The following is a 17,795-nucleotide window of genomic DNA, read 5'->3' on the forward strand; positions in this document are numbered from 1 at the left end:
AACAATATATTCATAATAAATCCTAACTTTATGAGAAATGATGATCGTTGCTAGTTCTTTTTATTTTCTACCAGAGAAAAAGTGACCAGGTTTTAAAAAAGTTAAATAAGTAAATAACTGATCATAATAAAGCGGGTGGGGCATGGAACCTTCCGTCCCGTGTTTCCCGGCGGACTGTTTTCGTGGCTGGACCAGAGTACGTTGAACTTGAGACTAGTCGCTTTGATCTCCTGCTGGTTCCCACTGTTCCTCCACCTGAAGTACCTTTGATCCGCGATGTCTCCTCTCGCACGGTGGCTCCGCAGCGGACCTGCGGGCTTCAGGCAGCTGTGGCGCCGCAGACGCTCGGAAGAGTTCGTCAGTTTGTCTCCGGACGCGAACTTGTTGCGCTGCAGCTCGTCCGCCGCGTTTCCCCCGAACACACACCGTCAAACCCGCAGCGGCTCCAGGTGCTTCACCGGCTCTGCCAGGACCGAGCCGGTCCGGATCGGCTGTGCCTCCGGGTTCTGGGGGGACACAGCGACCTCAGGTACAGAGACAGACACTGTCCCAGCTAACTGCTTAGCATGAGCAGCCCTGTGCTGCAAATACACACTTTAATGGGTTTAAACACACTAATGTGACATCACTCAGATGCTCCACTGTCCTCAATGGTCCCCCAAAGACATTAATGTGTTCAATGGTCCCCAAAACACAACAATGTTTTCAATTTTCCCCCAAAGACATTAATGTCCTCAATGGTCCCCAAAAACATATTAATGTCTTCAATTGTCCCTAAAAACCACATAAGTGTGTTTATTTGTCACCATTGACCATGTTAATGTTTACAAGTGTCCATTTAAAGCATTATATTGTTTACAAGTTTCTCCATAAACAACAGTGAACCAACACATGCAATACAAGGACCCTGAACATTCTTATGTTTTCATTATGTTTCTTTCTTACAAATTGCAATAAAATGCCTTTTGTTTTCATTTGATAGGAGACAGTTATACATCAAAACATTCCAGCTACTGAAACTACTGAAATTATGAACTAAAACCTCTATTACCTTAAAAGAGAATCAGAACCACGAGAGACTTGAGGGAGTAAATCACACGTGTTTAATGACATCATTGTCATCGGCTCATACATGTTACAAGTTGCGTTCATGGCTAACGACTGTGCAGAGTAATGAGGTCATTGTGTGCGTTGATTTATTGTGTGTATCTATGTGTGTTCTCAGTGCCTCAGCTGATCTACAGCGGGAAGCTGGACTTCCTGGTTTTTGACTACCTCAGTGAGATCACCATGTCTCTGCTCACCGCCACCAAGGCCAAGATGCCTGTAGGTCAAGCCCTGTCTGTGTGTTGTTCTTCACTGCCTTCGATCTGTGTAACACAGGGATACCTCCCTCACCAAAAACTTTTCTGTAACATGTTTTTGTGACGGTATTGACTCTTCTTTACATCATGTGATAAACTCCCTGACAAACTGTGTCCTCTGACCTCGGGTAGAATCTGGGCTACACTCCGGATTTCGTCCACGTCGCTCTGGCTCCGTTCATTAATGACATCCACAGGAAAGGTGAGTGAAGAAATCTTTACATTTTCTATTTTCTATACATAATTTCTGGATTAATCTATAAATAACGTAGGGTTCTGTTTGCTAGAAACAAATGTGCTGTTTTAAAAATGTAAGACTAAATAAAAGCAGTAAATCTGAAACAGGAGCCAGGTAATATTTGTAATTTCTGCTTTAGAAATTACCAGAATGATTATTCTACTATTTACAATAGTTTCAGATTAATTTACACCAAACACTATTTCTTTTATCTTGTGCCTTTGAACGTTGTTTTGGCTGTATCCATGGTAACCACAGACTCACAGCCTCCTCGTCGCAGGTATTCGTGTCGTCAGTAACGCAGGAGGCGTGAACCCTCTGGCCTGCGCCGAGGCCATACAGGAAGTCATCAAGAAGGCGGGCCTCGACCTTAAGGTCGCTGTGGTTACCGGCGATGACCTCATGCCCCAAGTGAGACCCCTCCCCCCAACATGATCATGTTTTATGTGTAATTTCTAACAAGGATGATGATTTTTTATGAACTGAATTGTCTCCTGTCAGAGAAGCAGCCTCGCTGAAGTAAAGATGGCGGACGGCGGCAGCAGACAGCGGTTACCGAAAACGCTCCACAGTATGAACGCTTATCTCGGGTACGAGCACCACACACTCTGATCTGAGGTTTATTCAAGATCACGCAGCCTGATCTCTGGGCTGCGTCCTCACTGACACATGTCCCATGCGTGTTCACGTACACTGGTCATGTGATGTAAACAGGAAGTAGATTGTCTTCTCTGCAGTTGGTTGCTTAGTTACAGCGATGGTAAAAATTTGGAACAGAGATTTCTTTTCTTGCATGGACGACGAGGTGGAACTGTTACTGACAGGAAGTGTTAGCAACGCTTTGTACTCAGCGCTGGTAGTCGAGTCAAGTTTACAAACCTCTGCCTCATGTAACCATAGCAACAATGGTGTTTTAAAACTGAAAGGTACCAGAGTGGACTCTGAGTCAAACTCCTGCTCTCTCTCTCTGTCTTCAGTGCTGGTCCGATCCGGCGGTGTCTCGATCTCGGGGCCGACATCGTGGTGACGGGACGCTGCGTGGACAGCGCGGTGGCTCTGGGGCCGCTCATGCACACCGTACGCTTGATTAGGTTGCATGTGGGAGGGGAGAGAAAAAGATGAAATATTAGATTAGTCAGTTTTTTTTGACTGATTGATCGATACTGTAGATAATAATCACCTTGCAAGGCATTGTGGAGATTCTTCAACGGAAGAGGAAGTGACTTCAGGAGGTTTCTGTCTCACAGGAAGTAACATAAATAGTTGGAGAACAGAGGCTGCATGTGTGACGTTTCGGTACAGATGTGTCCGATTGCGTGTTTATTAATACAAGCTGTGTGTGTGAGTGTGTGTGTGGAGATATCAGTTGAGGAATGTAACGTCTGTCTGGGTTTTTTAATCTGTTGCAGTTTGGCTGGCAGAGGGACGACTATGACCTACTTGCAGCTGGGAGGTACACACAAACACACACACACACACACACACACACACACACTCATTAAAACATTAAAACATACCATTCATACTTTATCGTACAGCAGCGTCTCTTTCTTTGGTTTGGAATGTGACCATGTGACCTCACAGTTTTTCAGGGACAAATATTTAAAGTGAAATATTTTTGACTTTCAAAGTTGACAGCATCGTACAGATTTAACCTCGATACTGTTCCAATACGAGACTTTACCAAACACTGTCAAACATGAAGGAGATTTTATTATATTTATTATTAATATTATTGAAATGTGTGTGTGTGTGTGTGTGTGTGTGTGTGTGTGTGTGTGTGTGTGTGTGTGTGTGTGTGTGTGTGTGTGTGTGTGTGTGTGTGTGTGTGTGTGTGTGTGTCAGTCTTGCAGGTCACCTGATCGAGTGTGGCGCTCAGAGTACAGGAGGGATCTTCACCGACTGGCACAAAGTTCCTGACTGGTGAGAGCGAGCCCAGATCCTCCATGTTAAGGTTGAGTGTGATTGTATCGGTTGAAACGCAGACGTGGAAACATCTGGAGAAATTAATTAAATAAAATCTTCTGATCATGCTGGGGTCATGTTCCACGTCTCCTAAAAATTTCATCAGAATAGGTTCAGTAGTTTATGCACATTCCTGCTAACAGACAAACGCCAATGAGAGCAACCTCCTTGGTGAAGGAAAGTCAGTCGGGCTCCAAATCATCCAATGGAACGAGAGGGTGAGTAAGATCTCTGCATCACAGTTGGCATGTTTCTCTCTCAGGGACAACATGGGTTTCCCGGTCGTCGAGTGCTCCAGGGACGGATCCTTCATTCTCTCCAAACCGCCCAAAACCGGCGGCCTCGTCTCCTTCGGCACAGTGGCCGAGCAGCTGGTGTACGAGATCGGCGACCCACGGCGTTACCTGCTGCCCGACGTCATCTGTGACTTCAGCCAGGTGGCCATCAAGGAAATACCAGGTACACACACACACACACACACACACACACACACACACACACACACACACACACACACACACACACACACACACACACACACACACACACACACACACACACACACACACACACACACACACACACGCATGCAGAGTCATATTTGAGGACGTGACCACAGGCTGAACCGTCCACTGTTTTCATAACCCTGAACGCTCCTCTGGTGACCTTAAACAAACGCGTCTGCAACTTCATGTTCACCCCGAACTGAACCCGTCACCTTCCTCTGAACCTCCAATAAACTCTGTATCAGCCCATAGTGATTTATTCTTCCCGTGGCCCCGCTGTGGCGTCTCACCCTCACATGAACTCCAGAAACTTCTCCTGCTCCTCCCCTGAACTCCCGCTCGCTGATAAGAAGTTTAGATTTTCCTCTGTTTGGTCATTAATTCAGTGTTTTTTTTTTGTCGTTACTCAACCTCTCTGATGTTTGCTACATTTGAAAGCCTCAACAGAAGCGTCAGCTCTTCATTCCAGATCTGCGGCGACTGTTCGTAACTTCTAACTAACTAACTAAGTAGACACCTAACTAAATAAATAAATTACGCACTTAAATAGAGAAATGATATTCTACTGTCACAAAATACTGAATGGAGGCAAATATCTTCTACTATACACTCATTAAAAATTATACTAAGAATCCTTTGAATGTGTGTGACTCTTTGCAGAAGATGCATCTCTTCCTGATTGGTTCTCATCAGTCACATGGACCATGTTGTCACTTTATAAACAAATAAAGCTCATATTCAATCCCTCATTTTACAGATGATATGCTGTTTGTCTAACTGGCACCAGTTAGCATGTAGTTAAAAGTTGCACCATGACACTAATCCCAGAGTAGAAGACTCTTTATTTTTCCTCCTGGTTTCTACAACATTGTCAGACTCGGTTATTCAAAGTTCACATGTTGAGACATCCTCAGTCGAACTGTGCGGATTCTCTCAGACATCAGAGGAAACTATGTGGGAGTTCTGCATCAACTCTGGGATGTGAACTTTCTGTTCTTGTTGTCGGTGGAAATATAAATATTTCTGTCCAAATTGAATCCGTTGGCCTCGTATGACCGTGTCACGACCCTGTTGCGCTTATCGCCGCTTGAAAGGAGACGGGAACAGAATATGAACCGGTCGAGAGTCACTGATCGTGTGTGTGTGTGTGTGTGTGTGTGTGTGTGTGTGTGTGTGTGTGTGTGTGTGTGTGTGTGTGTGTGTGTGTGTGTGTGTGTGTGTGTGTGTGTGTGTGTGTGTGTGTGTGTGTGTGTGTGTGTGTGTGTGTGTGTTCAGGTGTAGAGGGAGGGGCTGTCAAAGTGACCGGTGCTAAAGGCTTCACTCCGTCACATGACTACAAGGTGAGGCAGTCACCTTTTTTCTTCTCTCTTCCTTTTCAAAATGAAACACTAACGAGTTTCATGTTAAACAAATGAAGCTGTAACGTGTCGCCCCGACCTCCAGGTGTGTGCGACCTACATGGACGGGTTCAGGGCGACGGCGGTCTGTCCAGTTGGAGGGCCGAGAGCCACAGAAAAGGCCAGACGGACGGCGGACACCATCATCAAACGGTGTGTACGGGAGGCAGCAGTTAGTGTGTGTGTGTGTGTGTGTCTGTTTCGGGTGGCTGATCTGGCTTTAACGTGTGTGTGCGTGTGTGTGTGTGTGTGTGTAGCACGAAGCGGATGTTCAAGCAGCTGGGAATGGAAGATTTCAGCTCCGTCAACGTCCAGGTCCTGGGAGCTGAGGACACTTATGGTCCCAACGCTGACACCAAGGTAACACACACTGCTGAGAACTGCTTTAGGTTCTTTCTAGCTGCTGAGCATTCTATCTGTTACATTATACTTTAATAATAGTGTGTTTCATGGTGTGTGTGTGTGCAGGGCTCCAGAGAGGCAGTGATTTGGATGGCCGTCCACCACAAACAGAAGAAAGCTCTGGAACTTTTTTCCAGAGAAGTAGCTCCTGCAGGGACCGGGATGGGTACGACAAACACACGACACATGACGCACACTGAACGTCCACTGCAGTGCCACATTTACACCTGAGTTTAAAATGCGTTGCAGATAATCAGATTACAGTTTAGTTCAGTTGAAATCCACACCGAGCACAACGTCTCTGAAAGAAAGAATGAACACATCTGCTCCTAGGGGCTGAACTCTGCTGAGAGTTTTATTAATAAATGTTCTCTCGCACTCTCAAACACACACACACACACACACACACACACACACACACACACACACACACACACAGTGGTGGGAGTGTGTGTATTTTGCTGTAGATAAGGGGGGTCGTGACCTTCTGAACCAGATTTGGATTTTGTTTATGGTAATGATGAGTTCAGCGCACACACCCCCCACACACACACAAACACACCCACACTCTGACACACACACACACACACACACGCACTCTGCGAACTCTGTGTGACTCCTGTGAGTCTGCTCATTCACGCCGTCTGTGCCGTTGAACTGTAAGTGGGACCGGAAGCTGATCTGAACTCAGAGCAGCTGCTTCACCTGCTCAAACACTTAATATGTTCTGTGAAGACGACGGGAAGAAAAGTTCATAAAGTACCATAATAATAATATCATAAACTGTATTTATTAAGTTACAATGTTCTGGGTAAAGATGGTACTTTAGTCCACAGGCTCTGGAGCTGCCTGAAGGTCCAGGAGTTTTGCTCTGACATACACAGTCTTTATTTCGGCTGCTCCTTCCACATGAACTAAATTAAGTTCACCTCTTGCAAATTGGACCCAGACTGCCCGTATGTTAGGGAGGAAACTTCTGGTCAAAGAAAACAATAAAGTACTAATCATAACAAACAAGTTTGGGAACCCATGTTCTGACACATTCATTCCTTGTTCTCTCGTGTTGCAGCTCCCGGACTCACCGGCATCGTGGGCGGACGTCCCCGAGTGTGAGTCCAAACCCCCGTGACGAGCAGCAGAGTTTGACTCATTAGTTCACTGTCACTGACGTGTTCCTGTTGTCACTGCTGGTTTCAGGTCTCCTGTTCTCAAGCCGTTCTTCTTCTTGCACCCGAAATCTGAACTCAAGGTCAGTTTGAGTGTGTCTGTTAAAAAGAAAAGACAGAAGAAGAAGTCTCAACATGTCGAGACATTTTTATAAAGGAAGAATAGAAAGATTCAAACATCAAATCAACTACTTGCTTTGTTTTAGTTTCTAGTTAGTTTTAGTTTAGCTACTAGTTTATTTACCAGTTACTTATATTTAATTCAAAGTTACACTGATTGTCTGCAGGCCGACATTCACGTTGACGGACAGTTGGTGGAGTCGCTTTCAGAGGCGGGACCAGACAAGAATGAGCTGGAGGCCCCTCCCACCACAGCAGACGACGCACCTGACAGAGGTGAAGAAACACAACCCCCAAGTTTTGTGTTACTGTTTCTGTGTGTGCGTTTGTGTCATGAATCACCAACACTGCCGTTGTTTGGTTACTTTCACACGTCATTTACCGACTAACAAGAAGTGAGGCAATCGTGCTGTTTCCATGGTTACCTACACGCTAATATAACTTGAGCAGTTGACAGATTCAGCCAATTGTAGACTTGAGGAGGTTCTATGGGACCTTAACAAGTTAAATTGCGGACCTGACGAAGAGGTTCGATAAGTTTTAATGGCCCTTGAAGGGGTTCTAAACGGCCTTGAGTGTGTTTTAAGGGTCCTAGAAGAAGTGGGTTTGTGCTCCTTGAAGAGCTTCTTTGAGATCTTGAGAATGTTGCAGTGATCCTTCTTGAGGGCCATGCAGAATTTGAAGGGGTTCGAAATGGTTCAAGGGGACGTTGTGTGCGTCACTGAGGAGGTTCCAGGGTCCCACAAGGGAAATGAAATGGTCCTCGAGTGTTGTCAGATGATGATGACGTGTTCGACGATGAGGCTTGAATGGTCCTTAATTGGTGTTTTGAAGGATTCCAGGGTGGCCTGAGGTTCCAGAACATTTTGTGTCACTGATGTGTTTGAAGAGTTTTACAAAAACATGCCAGCCAATCAGAAACATTAAACAAAAATGAAACCCATAGTGAGATCCAAACAGGGGTGTTACTGATGACTGCCTACAGGGGGCGACAGACTCCCATGTCCCCTTTAATACCAAACAACAGTCGACACAAAGATCCATGAAAACAAATAATCAGAATAAAGACCAATAATACGGCCACACACACACACGCACACACACACACATACACAGAATTACCACGGTCTGTGTGTGTGTGTGTGTGTGTGTTGTTCTCTTATTCCTGGGAAGTACAAGCTGTGCCACTTTTTCCTCCTTTCACTCTTTTGCCAACACTTCCCTCACATGGCCCTGCACAATACACAGACACACACACACACACACACACTCTTGCAACGCTTTTAAGACATTTCCAACCCTAGTTTCATGACGGGCAATGAAACTCGTGTTTTTTACAAACTAAAAGAGAACACAAAGTGAATTGTGTGAAACAAAAAGCAAGACGCACACACTGGGTCCTGGCGTCTTCCCCTACCTTCACATTCCTGGCTGAAAACAGGAAGCCTCTCAAACCAACAGAAGAAAAGCGTTCAAATAAAAGAAGAAAAGACGAAGCTGCTGCTTTTAATATTTATTAATCTGCTTTTGTTTTGAAAAATCTAAACCATTGAGCACAATTTAATCAGTTTATTGTGAAGGAGATGTTATAGTTTAAGTGCTCGATGGCTCCTTCCATGGATGCAGATATTCCTTGAAGAGTGTTGCAGGTCCCTGAAGAGCCTCCAGGACTCCAGACATCTTTGACAACACTCAAATGGTTTTTAAGGGGGTCCTTGACATGACTCATATCTTAATTAGGCAGGTTTTTTCTGCCTCCGCTTCCCGAGCTTGGGACAGAATTGCAATTCTGTCCCAAAAAGAACGCAAATGTCCTTGAAGGGTCCTTGCATGGGTGCAATCGAATAGTGCTTGGGTGCAAATGGTGCATGAGGAGTTCTGCAGGTCCTTGAAAAGTCCTGATTCCAGGATTCCAGTAGTCATGACAAGACTCAAATGGTCTTTAAGGGGTTACACACACAGGGGTCTTATTCTAGACTCAGTCCTTGAAGAGGTTTCTGGAGTCGTAAAATAAGCATTTGAATCAAACACAAACAGGGAGACGTTTGCTGGACGTGGTTTAGTTCAGGTCTGTTTGTTTATACAGTCACACAAACCATAAATAAACACATTTATAAACAGACTAAAAACAATAAATAAATACGATTCCAGAGCTGAACTGAGTCACACAGGATGAAACCTGGTTCTGAGTTTTGTCATCGTGTGTGTGTGTGTGTGTGTGTGTGTGTGTGTGTGTGTGTGTGTGTGTGTGTGTGTGTGTGTGTGTGTGTGTGTGTGTGTGTGTGTGTGTGTGTGTGTGTGTGTGTGTGTGTGTGTGTGTGTGTGTGTGTGTTCAGACCTGCCCAGTGGACGATACAGCTACAGACTGGAGGAACTGGCCTACACGAGGAGCGGAGACAAAGGAGACTCAGCCAACATCGGTGAGAAGAACCAGAACTATCGACTCAATTACTGTATATAATGACGATTTGTGACCTTACGTAAAAATGAACAGTGACGGTGTATAAAGACGATAAATAACTGTCCCTCTCATTAGGCGTCGTCGCTCGTCATCCTCTTTTCTTCCCGTACCTGAAGAAACACCTGACGTCCTCAGTGGTGGAGGAATATTTCTCGCACCTCCTTCAGCCGGGAGTCGCCAACGCTGTCACACGGTGAGCGGGGGGGAGATCATCGATGTGTGTCGTGCGCGTTTCACCATGTGTCCATGACGAATCACCTGCAGCCCATTTACTGATACTTTCACTTTGCTAGTCTAAGCTAGAACTTATTTTTGCACATGAAAAGGCTCAGATGTTTTTGTGAAGCCAAACAGAGACGGTATTAATGAGTTTCTGCTGTGAAACGAAAAACAATACTTGTCTTGAGTTCATCTGTGATTTGTCTGTTTAAAAAGAACGAAAGACATAAACACTATCTTTGAACGATCTTCTTATATCTTAGATCATCTTATAAATGTATCATTTTGCGTTATTGGTCGCTTCACATGTAACGTTCATCTGTTCGGATTGTTGAAGATGCATCGAGAAGTTTGTCACCACTGCCTCAGTGATGGAGACGCACAAACCAGGTCCTCAGTTCAGGCGTTCAGCCCATTTCTCCACGCTGGCGACATACGAGACAGTTTCCCGTACGTGTTGCGGATCTGTTGGTGTTTTGAATTCACAGCTGTTTTTTATGTAACTGTGGGAAAGTTAAATCTTATTTAAAACATCTTCATCGTGTCAACGACTCTGAAGCTGAACAGACGCTGATGACGACTGTGGTTCACGCCGATAAAAACCAAGAGAGAAAACTAGGAACACGACGTACATGGAAACCAAGACGCAGCATGGCGACTATCATGACCTTCTCCAAGGTCATCACCATTTAATGACACAGCAGAGCGGCACAACAGAAACCAGGGGAGGGACGTGTGTGTGTTCAGGTGTATTAGTGAGGATGTAGATTCTTCTCTTCTAGTTTTTCACATCGCTGTTCAGCAGATGTTACTTTAAGATGTGGGCAGCCTCGCGTTGAACCAGCGGCTGCAGGTATGATGGAGGATTCTGGGAATTGGCCGCTGGCGGACGTGTCTGAGCGATGACTCAGCGAGAGGCGTGTTAGCGATTAGCCTAATAAAGAGGTGGAGGCTGTAAAGCTCGCCGACCTGCGTCTCCTCTCACACCCCGAAATGCCTCCGACGCTTCATTAGTGCACCGCCAGAGCTTGTTAACCCTGCAGGAGGCCCCAACACACACACACACACACACACACACACACACACACACACACACACACACACACACACACACACACACACACACACACACACACACACACACACACACACACACACACACACACACACACTACCTTAAGTACTTGCAGACAGAAACACACACTTCCACGTGCACAAGTTTTTGCATATGATCACGTTTAACCCTTCCCCCATGTCTGCCACCACAAACATGCAAACATGCACGTTAACACACACACACACACACACACACACACACACACCACACACACACACACTTTAACACGGACACACACACTTTCAAATCAAACTGAACACACAGTGTGTGCAATAAACCCTATACATCAATGCATGAGGTGCCAGGCTGTGTGTGTTTGTGTGTGTGTGTACATTTGTTTGATGGTGTGGTTTTTGTTGAGTGTGGTGGTTTGGGTTGCCATGGTTACTGGTGTGTGTTTGTGGTTTGCAGATTCACGCTGCCGGGGATCCACGGCCTCAACTTCGTGTTGAACAGTTCACTGGGTGGGGGAGGGGTGGCGTCCCTGCGCAGCGATCCCCAGGTAACACACACACACACACACACACACACACACACACACACACACTAACCTCATTCTAACCACCTTCAAATGGCTCTTTGAAGTCGTGAGAACCAGACAAAATGTCTTCCCAGGGCTGGTGTCCAGCTCCATCACACGCCCACGTTCTCTCCCTGATTGGTTCTTAGCGTTGCTAACACTTCCACATCAATGGTCACGTGACGTGTGTTTTCAGGCGCGTTTCTGTGGACGGAGATTATAACTGATTACTTCAGAGTGAGTGACAGAAGAACAGACGAAGAAGAAGAGATTCAGTATTTTTCTTGTCTTCTTCTTGCAGTTTTACAGCTCAGTGAGGTCGTGTCCTTTGTCGCCTGTAACACTTCTTCTTTTTAACCTTTGTGTCTTTCACCCTCCTCCTTTATTTCTATCCGTCCCTTGTTCAGAAAGTGCTGTAAAGTTTTTACTGCCTCGCTGGATTCTGCAGCACATCAAAGAAACACACACTATTACGGCTCAACACTCTCAATGTGCTAATGCACACACTTCATTTCCGGGCTCAGACCCATGAAGCTGAAACACACGCAGGATGTGGGAATTCAAACACGTGAAGACGGACACGTGCGGTTTGAGATTTAACGAACGAGTGCAGCTCCTGAAAACTGTCGGCTGACGCTGTTGTTGTCTTTTCTCAGGGTAAAGCCTTCGGTCAGATGCTGCTGGACGTGAAGCTGAGGGGGCTGCCTGACCTCAAGTCACTGGTGGACTGAGAGACGTCAACGAGCGGCGGAGACGTGGAAGAAGTTCCCAGCAAGAGAAGGAAGACGAACGTGAGACATAGGATCATTCACAATCACGTACGAGAGAAAATAACCCAATCAAGGAGAAGACAGTTTAGTTTATACTGTACAATTTAACGCCAAACAGCGAATCCAGTCCGTTTTATTATTCACACACATTTGCTTCTGAAGGTTTTAGGATCTGTACAACATTTGAGATTTGGCACAGATTCACAGGATTTTAACCACAATGAGAAACAAAAGGGTGACGTCCAGGAAACTGTCAAATACACCGCCACCACACCATAAATAATTTTTATGAGGGAAGCTTGAATGTTCAGATTCGACCTTGGAACAAGCAGTTTAAGAACAAATGTGGGGTCCATGAGATGTGGCTGAAAGCTCTGTGGTAAAAGTTTAAAGAGGCTTCAGTTCACCAGGAGCAACCGGAACAACTACAGTTGTTCTCTCACACATCTCAATTCAAAAAGAGACACATCCGACCTCCGCTGCTACACGACTAAAAAGAAGAAGTTTCCAACGATCAAATTAAAACTCACTGTTGCTACGGTTACGCCTGGCGTCCATACTAGGAGTGATCGCAGTCATCGTTTCATTTTAGTCAAAGCTTCTCAAATTAAATTCATTTTCATCTTCTCTTTGTCTCATGACAGTAAACTGAATATCTTTGGGTTGTGTTATTTTTTTTTTTACCTTTTCTATTCTAAACTAATAATCAATTAATCAAGAAAATAACCAACCGATTGAATCAGTAATGAAAATGGCCGTTAGCTGCTGCACTAACTCAAAGCTCCTGAGCAGAAAGTTGAGGTTTCTCAACTACTTCTTTCCAAACTTTTCAGCCAGCTTGGATAAAATGTCTGAGTAAATCCGCTGCTGAGGACCATGTAATGTGGTTAAAAGTTCCAAAACATCTATTAAATGGCCCTTGAGGTGAAGATGGTTTTGTCAACTGACAATTATTTTGTCAGGATTTGATCTTTGTATTGAAAAATGGTTGTTAACTGAGTATGAATCACAGGATCCAACATCCAAAACCTCTGAACAGAATGGTAAATGGCTGCCTGCCACCATCGCCAACATGTCGAGGGTTTTCCAGCCCAGAGGGGGACATGATGATGATCTGGATTTAAACTCCTCGCCAGCTTCAGGGAAATTGCCCCTGACCTCCTACTTCTCTCAGAAGGGGAGTGGTGGTTTGGCTTTCCCTCGGAGGGTAAACAAAGTATCCGCCCGGGCAGCGAGACGCTCCGCTCAGATATCAGAGGAGACACATGCTCGCAGGCCTCGCGTCGAACGGGCCCGACGCCTGGTTTCCCCACGGCGCGTTCACCTCAACACGACCAGGCTCCAGTGTTCGCCGCCCCGCAGGAATGTGAGTCTCCTTCCACCAAACCGACTCTGTGGCCTCTGGTCTGTTTATCTATAATTGCAAACAGGCTGAAGCTGCAGACAGAGTCGCTGCAGAGCTTCTGTCATGGATAAAAACTCATCTCACCCACCTCCTCTGAATCATTTTCTCCCTTCCCCAAATCTTCCTCCTCATGCTGCTGCACTTTTCTCTCATCAGCAAAAATGTGGAACGTCTCCTCTTCCTCTTTTCTTCTTTGGATTCTTAGCCTCTCTTTGATGTGTCTCTGACCTTTGACCTCCTCTGGTTCTTTGGAACTTTGCTGATCTCTGTACCAAAAAGTATTTCGTCAATGGGGCGATTCCAAACAAGAAAAAGGAAACCACATTAAACGCCTTCCTCAACCAATAAATAAACTGCTTTCTTTCTGACAGACATTCAAAGACAATGAAACCATAAGTGGCAACAAGACTAATCTTCACAGACGTGAATTGGAACCAGAGTTTAACGAGTGTAAATCAGGCCAATAAAAGAAGAATCACACGAGAAAAATAAAAACCCATCGGAACGACTTTTGGATTTAACTGAAGGGATCAGATGTGAGGTGTTAAAATCAAAGCTGTGAATTCCAACTCAATTCCTGTTTCAATAAAAGCCCAAAGTCCACTTTACATGGAAAAACTCTCACGTCTCAAAGATGAGAACGAGGTTCGGGAGAAAAATGTTGGAATTTACATCTGTCCTGCATATTGTTGCTTCCCAAAACTCCAACCCTGTGATTCCCAGGGAACATTTTCTTTTGTTAATTATTTGTGAAAACTCTTCATCATTGTGGAACAGCAAAATAACTAACATGGACCACATGATGTTTTCCATAACACTTCACAACTGTGTAGAAAAATGATTTCCTGGCAGTTGTTGCTCATTTTCTCACACGTTTTAATAATTTCTAAAGGTCCGAAGCAGCAGGGGTTAATTAAATCTTCATTAAAGTTTCCATGATGTTTCTGCTCATTAACAAAAATATGTTCTCATGCACATGGAGAGAAAGAAAAACAAAAAGAAAAACTCTGCAGTGTCGGAAAACAATTTTTTATTTTAACTTCACCACTAATAACAAAATTTTTACATAAAGTCAAAATATAATTAAATCAAGACACTGAATGTTGTGAACACCTGTGCCAAATTTCATGTTAATCCATCCTGTATTTGTGGACCGTACGTAAGAGCATAGGACTGAGAATTGAGCTTTGTTCAACACCAGGTATATTCTGTTATTTCAAGCTTCGTTAGGTTGCACAAAAAGCTGTGAAGGTTTTCAGACAGATTCTCATCAAACTCTGTGATATTGATTATTAGAACAGCCTTTGTTCTTCAGGTATTTGAATCACTAAAGACTGTGGACATTTGTGCCAAATTTCATGGTAATCCGTTCTGGAGTTGTTGAGATCTGGAACATATTGTTGCTGTTTGGTTAAAAAAAATCCAAGGTCCAAGAATTGAACCTTGTGGAACACCATAGATTTCCTTTTTTTTAGCTTAATATTAAAAACTCTACTAGTGGAAACCACAACAAGCTCCAACTTCTCTTACTCCAAGGGAACGCAGTAAAAGTTCGGTTAAACTACGATCTTATGTTTTCATAGATTCGAAGAGAAAGTAACTATAGAAACAACATTATTTAGAATATCAAAGGTACATCTAGTAAATCTGAAAGCTGCTAGTCAGTTTCTTCTCAGGATGTTTTTAGGAAATGTTTTAAACTCTGTTCTCCACATGAAGCCTTTCTCTGGAACCACATGTGCATTTTTTGTATCACTGTTGATTCTAATAGGGGGAGAACCACTTCAGTTCTAAGGTTCTCTGTCATGTTACTGCTCTTCGTACATCTGCGAAAAACTGTTTAAACTTGAAACTCATTTTATAAACCACACATGATTAAATCCATAGAATCAGAAATGTTGTAATTAACGATCTTAGACGACTAAAAACGTAAATCATGAGAAATGTGAAAAGAAAACCACTGAACACAAACAGTGAGCCTGTGTGATTTTTGTAGATAATTACTAAAGAGATTAAAGATATTTATATGAATGCAGCTTCTGTTTTAAGTGGATTTTTTTGTGTCTGTGTGCGTCTGTTGTTAACTTGTAAAATCTCTTTGACACAGGAAGTAGAGCAGCCAGAGGCGTCGACACAAACCTCGAACATTTGTTTCAATGATTTGTTGTTAAAGGTGGATTTTTGCGTAACCAACTTTTCCCAGATTATCGACGTATCTCATATTTTATGTTTTGTCGTCAAACTGAAACACGGAATCTAAAGTCAACTATAACAACATTTCAGATCATGCACTTATATGTTATCAAATAAAAACTCCCAGATACACAATGATATGATATAATAATAAATTTAAACGAAGCACAGTGACACGGCGAGGGTCGGTTAGATTGAGTCAGAAAGAGATAAAAGTTATTTTGGTTTTAGGAGTAAAAATCTAAACTAAAGATCCAGGAAAAAGGGTTTTCTGTCTGGATCAGAGTGAAGATGGCTTGAATGAACTGGTTCTTTAATTTGATTAGTATTCATCACATGCAGACAGCATGGGAACCTGTGGTGTGTGTGTGTGTGTGTGTGTGTGTGTGTGTGTGTGTGTGTGTGTGTGTGTGTGTGTGTGTGTGTGTGTGTGTGTGTGTGTGTGTGTGTGTGTGTGTGTGTGTGTGTGTGTGTGTGTGTGTGTGTGTGTTCATTAGTCTGCAGGTCGTCCTCGAACCATTTGTCAGGATGTCGTCGTCTTTGTGCAGCTCGGACTGACAGAGGTAAAACAATCACAACCTCTCTCTCTCTCTCTCTGTGTCTCTCTCTCTCTGTCTGTCTGTCTCTCTCTCTCTCTGTCTGTCTCTCCTATCTCTCTCTCTCTCTCTCTCTGTCTCTCTCTCTGTCATGGCAGACAAAAGGAGATAAATCACTTCTCATCCATCACTTTTCTTTTCTCTTATTTCTCTTTAGGCGTCTTCACTGTCTGACAAAAGCCGTCGTCTTCTCTTGTGAACTCATCTTTAATTCGTCAGCATGAACAAACTCACTGGTGACGAACTTTAGCTAAAGCATGCACGTCTGCAAACCAATTAAAGTCAAGTACAGGTAGACCCAGCCCACGTAGGTGATGACGACAAGACGTACGTATGTCAGACAAAACTCTTTAGTCCCTAACACCCTAACCCAAAACCAACCAGATCCAATGGAACAAACACACGAAGCTTGGTTCAGACTCTCAGTGAGAAAACCTTCTACAAATCATTTGATCTTGTTTAAGAATCGTGGAGGTTGAACATTTCGTGTTGGTGAAAATCTTGAAAAGTTTTGACTTCTATCGAGGATTTTAATCCAGCGTGGGAAAAAACCTGAGGTGTCACATGTGAAAAAGATACTGATACAGTTTTTGTTCGTAGTATGATGATGATACTGGTTTACAGCTCCTGCCCACACTGCTGGAGAGCATTAACACCATGCAGGGTAATCCACACAACACACACACACACTCACACTCAGCCGTCACTCATCTCCATTCACCTTTACACTGCAGCTCAGTCGGGGTCACATCAACACATTCAGCTGCCAAATCTCCTCCAACCAGTCATTCAGCATCACTCAGCAGGGAGTGTGTGTGTGTGTGGGAGTTTGTGTGTGTGTGTGTGGGAGTTTGTGTGTGTGTGTGTGTGTGTGTGTGTGTTTATTTCCATAAGCTTCCCTTAATCCCAAATGTCCCCTTCTCTTCAGAGGGTGAAAAGCAGAAGAATGATGAATAAGTAACTGACCTCAGTGAATTACCCATCATGCTCGGGGGCTGTGGCCTCCAGCGACATTCAGACGCTTGAACCCCGATCATTGACTGCATATAAAGATGGATGATGCTTCAAAAAGCCAAATTGTCATGGCATCGTCACCACAAGATGGCAGCGTTCGTCTTTGAGGTATTTTGGCTTCATTTCGGGAGGAAGTGGAGACACGTCGTCCATCTTTATTCACAGTCGTTGGTCCGTAACCACAGAAACGAGTCATCTGCTCATGAGTCATTAATACAGTGGAATCTCCCGTCTCCACCGCATCACGTCACTGAACGTTTTCCTGCTCCAGTTCTGCAGAAAACTAATCTAATCTTAGCTAAACTAAATCCCGAGAGTGTTGGAGACAAACTTTCTTTTTAC

General features: G+C 44.1%; 1 protein-coding gene and 1 long non-coding RNA gene across 2 annotated transcripts; one reads left to right on the forward strand and one right to left on the reverse strand.

Annotated features, from left to right (window-relative positions):
* Positions 1-173: 173 nt before the first annotated feature.
* lratb.1 (lecithin retinol acyltransferase b, tandem duplicate 1) lies at positions 174-15,685 on the forward strand. Its single transcript, XM_035149485.2, has 20 exons — positions 174-529; positions 1,226-1,326; positions 1,497-1,566; positions 1,883-2,013; positions 2,104-2,192; positions 2,580-2,679; positions 3,012-3,055; positions 3,448-3,525; positions 3,830-4,026; positions 5,349-5,413; positions 5,517-5,623; positions 5,728-5,830; positions 5,939-6,038; positions 6,942-6,981; positions 7,070-7,121; positions 7,326-7,434; positions 9,495-9,578; positions 9,695-9,812; positions 11,367-11,457; positions 12,132-15,685. The coding sequence occupies exons 1-20, from the start codon at positions 277-279 to the stop codon at positions 12,204-12,206; spliced, it is 2,007 nt and encodes a 668-aa protein (XP_035005376.2). The 5' UTR covers positions 174-276; the 3' UTR covers positions 12,207-15,685.
* LOC118102954 lies at positions 6,619-17,521 on the reverse strand. The gene is made up of 3 exons (XR_004694781.1): positions 17,406-17,521; positions 11,507-11,679; positions 6,619-7,137 (listed from the first exon to the last, which is right to left on the reverse strand). It is a non-coding gene; the product is annotated as an uncharacterized LOC118102954 (long non-coding RNA).
* Between the last annotated feature and the right edge of the window lie 274 nt (positions 17,522-17,795).

Source organism: Hippoglossus stenolepis, chromosome 23 (assembly GCF_022539355.2).
Source record: "Hippoglossus stenolepis isolate QCI-W04-F060 chromosome 23, HSTE1.2, whole genome shotgun sequence".
Lineage (NCBI taxonomy): Eukaryota > Metazoa > Chordata > Actinopteri > Pleuronectiformes > Pleuronectidae > Hippoglossus > Hippoglossus stenolepis.